Consider the following 5,820-nt stretch of genomic DNA (forward strand, 5'->3'; position numbering starts at 1 on the left):
CCCCCCTTTTACTCCTAACGCGCAAGATCCTGAAAGTTTTGCGAATGCATGGAAGAGGCGGCCACCCATGTCGTTATTTTGCCGTGCAAGTTTTCTGTTTGTGGAAGGGCGCTGGCGCGGTGTGGAGCTGTTTGCCCAGCCAGCACCACCTGACGGCCGGCCCGGCGGGGGAGGTTCCAATAAATGTTCCCTCCTGCTCTACCCGCGCTCCCCGCTCCCGCCCTACTCCCGACCCCTACACATGTTTTTTCTACTTCGTTCAGCTTAAAGACGCTGTGGGGAGGGTGGCCCGCCTGCCCGGAGTAAATACGCCGCAACGTTTTGTTTGCGCTGAGATCTTCTTCCAGCACGACACTCTTGTTAGTACTCGCGGGGAACGGGCGGGGAGGTCACCTATCGATCGCAAATGAAAAAGCCGTGGAGAAAGTCTGTTCGCTAAGAAGAGGTATGGTTTCGGTGGTTGTTGTTTCTATCTCTGTTTCCACCGCTAGCGCCCCCCCCCCCCCTTTTCCGTTTGGCTTGTCTCATTTCGGAGGAAGTTTTGGGCCGCCGGTCCGGCCGCCGTCCCTCTCCTCCCACTAGGAGTTCCCTGAAATTCCCTTGAATTCCCTGGATTCTCCTGGAGTCCCCTGGAGTCCCCTGGAGTCCCCTGCTGTCGGAGCGCCTAGAGTGCGGTTTTCATGATTTTTTGGCGCTGTTGGCGCACGCTGGCGGCTGCGGGTACCGAGAGGTCGTTGTGGCGCGCGGCCAGAACCAACAGGGCTGATCAGGGGCGCCGGCCGGGCCGGGTCGGGGCGGCCCGTCGAAGAGGAGCGTAGAGGCGGGGGAGAAATATTGATGAGCGGCGGTGAAATATTTAGCCGCGTTATTTGGCGTTGTTACGGCGCGAGTCTAGCTAGGCCCCGCCGCTCGGGCCCTTTCCTTTCGCCTCCGTTTTATTGCACGCGAGGCTCGAGACTTCGTGTATAGCGTGGCGCACCTGCAAATAGCACGATTTGTTTGGAAATGCCAGGAGCAGCCCGGGCGTTGCATTCAACTCGTGTTTCTTTTGTGTGTGTATTTTTATTTGCACCTGCTGGCATCCTAGCGCAGGAAGCAACTCGCTGTGTGCCGTTCTGCTAACAAGCGAAAAGGTCAAAGGCAAAGAGTGCACTTCGCGCTGAACGGAGTTTCGTGGGGCGCAGTCAACGATAACTTCAACATAAAAAAAATGTGACTTTTATGAGAAAACCATTTGGTGTCTTGGTTGTTGGTGACGCCCAAAGTGCGCTGTACAGTGAAAGGGCCTTGTCTCTCTAATCACGGCTGTTCGGCTGCTCGCTCGGCTGCTCGTTCGCTTCGCCCCTCGCTGGCTGAGCCGCGGGGGCCGACGGGGGCCGACGGGGCCGCAGGCAGCGGGCAATAAAAGACGAGATAAAGCCGCCAGAGCCTTCCTTCAAATACTGTACGGTGCGCCTCGCCCGCTCCGCTACGGTACGCCTGGCGGCGGTACGCCCCGCTCGCGGCCAGACAAGCCGGCGCCGCGCGGCCCTGCCGCCCCGCTCCCCCGCCGCGCGTTCCCTTTGAGGTGCTTTCATCTCGATTTGTGATGTCGCGGTGGCCGGGTCCGGAGCCGAGCTGAGCCCGAGCGTATGGATGAAACAGCAGCGGCAGCACTGCAGCAGGCGCAGCAGCAGGAGCAGCGGCAGGGATTGTTTTCGCGTGCCTTGTTATGATTGCGGTTCCCGTGCGCGTGCGCGCGTGCGTGCGTGCGCGTGACGGCCGCACAACAGAGTATACAGTGGGCCCGTTGCGACAGACACACACACAGTAGTGCCCCGCCCAAAACATTATGCAAACAGACGCGCCGACTGCAGCCGCCGCCGCTTCCCCCCCTGCGAAGGACAAAACGTTTTGCCTCGCGCTGATAAATGTTGACGGCGTGCAGTTTTGTCTCCCACTTCATAATGTTATTCGGGTTCGGGTATACGAGACGGAATTAGAGACAGGCAGAGAGGCGCGGACATGAGGGCAGAAGCGTCCCGTTGTAGCGTGGGGCGTGGCGGTATGGTGATTTTTCAATCGTCACACATGGATGTCTGTTCGAGCTGCCCGAGAGAGAGCCATATGCCGTGACAGTGAGAAGAGCAGGGGTCACGCCCCTCCCCGCCCCCCGCGCCGGGAGCAGAGAGACCAAAATAGTGCGCCGTGTGCCTCCGTTGTGAGTCCCCCTGCTACCCACTCCCCTTCCCATTCTCTGCTATTCCCCCCTTCCCCCCCCCCCCCCCCCCCTCCGGGCCAAAGGGGTGAGGCGGTGCACGGGGGTGGGTCTGCAGGGGTGGGCCGAGCAAAGGTCAGCAGGCGGAGCAGGGGCGGGTCGCCTGGTCTGGCCCGGGCCGGTCTGCTGTCGCCATGGCGCACCCAGAAAATCGTTTCCTTGAAACAAGGCGAAATTGCCTTAAGTTAAAGAAATTAGCGTCGAATTAAGGAAATTTTCCTTAAATAAATATAACGAAATGTTTTCTTTGGCTTAAGGAAAAAATTGCCTAAATTCAAGGAAAATTCTTTATTTTAAGGGGAATTTTACTTTGAAACAATGGAATTTCTTTGATACAAGGAAAAAAATTCCTTATGTTTTTTCAAAGAAACACTTTTCTGGGTGCGCTGCACTTTGGGACGGCTCTGGCTGGCTGGGGGGGGGGGGGGCGCTCTACCCCCATCTGTGACTGTGATTAATTTCCTTTCGGTCGCAAACCCTGTTGAAGGCGAGACGACTCACATTCCGAGCAGTTAAGTTTCCAATTTCCTTGTGGTTTTAGTCAGTCGTTACTTTTTACGTTTGTTATATTTGTTACTTAGTAAAGATTTTTGGCTTTTCCGGTGTCCTGTTCGGGTTGCACGTCGCCTGGAGGGGCGGTGGAGGTGTGGTGTCCTCTCCTCGGTGTCTCCTTCGCAGGGAGGGCGCCGCTATAGAATCTAAAACAGCACGAAGCTGCAGAAAAACGGGCGTTACCGGGCGTTACTCTCCTCTTGAATGCTGCGGGGAAAATATCCATAAAACGGGTGGAATATCTTTGGCGAGCGGGTTACAAAACACTTTGGCCGTCCAGCCAGGATCCCCCCCCCCTCCCCTTTCGCCACGCCCCTGGAGCTTGCCGCTTGGCTGGCGCTCGTGGTGAATCAGCGGCCGCCGCCCTGCTCGGCCCTGCTCCGCCCGCCCGGGCCGCGGGCCAGTACCTGCGGCTCGAGTGGGCTCCCTGCGAGGCTCCCTGCGAGGCTCCCTGCGGGGTAGGCAACGCCCAGCCCGGCCGCGCACCGCCGCCCGGCGGGTGGCCTACCCGGCGGCGTGCAGGTGCCGCCCAGCCAGCCGCCCAGCCTCGCGCTGCAGCCCCGGGAGCGGAGTATGGATTGTATGCTGTGCTGCAGAGAGTTTGAGCCGCACAACAACAGCAGCTGTGGTGCGAGAGAGGCCGAGAACAAAGTAGTAGCCGTGTGTTGGTGTGCGACGATAAAGGAGTACTGCCGGTGCGGGAGGGAAAGAGGTCGCACCACCCCTCTATCTCCCCCCCCGGCCCCCGTGACGCCACGGCGCGCATGACGTCACGGACATAAGCGCCAGCCGCTCGCTCGCTCGCTCGCTCCCGCACGGCCTTGGCCACGGATTCTATTGATTGGGCGTCTTTATTCGGCGGCCGGGATGAGGCGATGCGGAGCGGCGGGGTTGGGCGGGGCGGGCTAAAATTAGATCAGGTGTACATTATGGGACGCGACCCGAAAGGGCTGCTCGCTGCTCGTGTCGCTGTCGCTTGCGTCGGGACTGAGTCATGCTCTGCGACTACTCGCCCGACTGGAGGACATAGCGAGGCGTCCCGCCGCGGAGGGGACTAGGCGAGAAGAAGGGGGTGTGGGGACCGCGGGGAGAGGTCCTGAGGTCCTCCACATCCGGGCGGGCTGCTGCTGCTGCTCGTGCGCCCCGCCCCGCCCCGCCCCACCACGCCCCGCGGGGCATGCCTTCATATCTCACGCCCGCCGCCGGTCTCTCGCCCCCGCCCCGCCCCGCCACCTCGCCCGCCTCCTCTGCCTCCCCCTTTGCGCTGAAAAATACCCCGTCATATATCGGGCGGCGCTAGGAAAGTCGTTTGGGGACGCGGCGCCGCCGCGGGCAGGAGCGGATATGGGGATTTGTGGCTGAGCTGCTATGAATAATGTGCAAATTTTTTGAGAGTTTTCTTCGTGTTTTTATTTTTCCCTTGTCCTGACGGGGTGTTGTGTTGTTTGTTGCAGGTTAGTGTCAAGGACAGGGATCATCACGATGTCAACGACGGCGACGAGTAGAAGGCATGGGGGAGGAAGGGTGAGCTCTTTGTAGCCTTAGGAGAGCAGCTCAGCTCGGCGTTCACTCTCACTCGCTCGTCACGGTGGAAGGGCCGCGCGCTCGTGCTATGGCCCCGGCTGCTCGCTGGCGATAAGCGTCATGTCCGTGTGTCGTAAGCGCCGCCAGGGCCAGCCTCGGGCGAGGACCTCACGCGGGCCCCCTCCAGCAAAGAACCTCGCCGACGGCCGCCAAGGACCTGAGCGGGATGCGTGATTGGAGAATGCGCGCGCGCGCCTGCTCAACGCCGAGCACGCGCGGCCTAGATTGCCCCCTCGGCCGCCTGGGGCTCCGCCAGGCCCCGCGCGGGGCCTTTAGCTCGGCCTCTGCCCCCGAGGCCTGCTAAGCTGAGGTCCGCGCTCAGTTTGGCCTTTCGGCCTCTGCCGGTCGCTATGTTCGTCCCTGCCATCATGTCCCCCCTGGTTGCCCCCGCGACCTCTGCCATTTAGAAGACGCGGCCGGGCCAAGCTGCTGAGCCGAGTGCTCCGTGTTTGAGTTGCAAGTCTTGTCGCCGAGTCGTCGCCGGGGGGGGGGGGGGGGCAGCTCTCCTTTTGCCTCGCCGCCCGGTGGCGCGCTCGCCCCGCTGTGTGTGCACTCCTCTTGTTTGGCTCGGCGCTGGATAAAGATAAGGCACAAGTAAATGGGGCGGCGTTGGGTCCTTCTGCCGCCGCGCTTCCTGTGCATCCGGAAGGAGAGTGGCGGTCCCACAGACGGACGTGGCCCAGCTTCCCGTCGCACTCCAGGCCTGCTCCAGGCCGCCCCCGCCGCACCTCGCCCCCGCCCCGCCCCACCGCGGTGTGTGCTCCAGTCCGGGCGGGGCGGGGTGGGCACTCCGGGGCCGGCGCTCCTACTCCGGCCTTGACCGAGAGGTGCGGTGCGCGGAGTGGCGGGGCGGGGCGGCGCTGCGCTCTATGGCGCTGACGAGCTGTTGCTGCACTGCGCTTCCCGTCGTCGTTTCTCTCCACTTCCCTCTCTTCCTCTCTCCCTTTCACCATTTCTTTCTGTTTCCTCTCCTCTTTCCTGGTGCTGCTGCTGCTGCTCGCTTGTCGGTTCCTCTCAGCGCACCGCCCGTGCATCTCTCCCTCCCCGCCCCCGAGGTGCTCTCGCTCCGCTGTACAGCATCCCGCAAAAGCAAACTCCCCAAGTTGCTAAGGGGCCCAACTCGGAGCGGATGGGAGAGCCGCTGTTCGGCCGTGCTAATAAACGCGCTGTGCGTGCGAGCGTGCGCGGAGGAGGAGGGGAGTGCTCGCCGACGAGCTTGTGCGTGCTTTAGCAGCTCGTTAGGCCTTTTGGCGAGTCGTTGCGTATTCTCGCGTATGCGCGCTGCTTTGATGAGGGAAATTGTCTTTTCCTCTCGTTTGTCGGCTGTCGCCAGAGAGCTCTCGCGGGCTGTCGTGCACGCCGCTCTGTTGTCGTACGCTCACCTGATTGGGAATGCGTGACTGGCTGACCTTTCCACGTCTCTCTCT

General features: G+C 61.4%; 1 protein-coding gene across 1 annotated transcript in view; it reads left to right on the plus strand.

The window, feature by feature from the left end:
* The window catches only part of LOC127749712 (centaurin-gamma-1A-like), a 23,028-nt gene extending 18,450 nt beyond the window's left edge, over window positions 1–4,578 (plus strand). Inside the window, exon 2 of the mRNA XM_052269062.1 lies at window positions 4,264–4,578. Coding sequence (XP_052125022.1) covers window positions 4,264–4,268 — 5 coding nt within the window. The 3' untranslated portion in view covers window positions 4,269–4,578. The remainder of the gene's footprint in view (window positions 1–4,263) is intronic.
* The last annotated feature ends 1,242 nt before the right edge of the window (window positions 4,579–5,820 follow it).

This window comes from Frankliniella occidentalis, unplaced genomic scaffold (genome assembly GCF_000697945.3).
Source record: "Frankliniella occidentalis isolate FOCC.00 unplaced genomic scaffold, Focc_3.1 Scaffold81, whole genome shotgun sequence".
Lineage (NCBI taxonomy): Eukaryota > Metazoa > Arthropoda > Insecta > Thysanoptera > Thripidae > Frankliniella > Frankliniella occidentalis.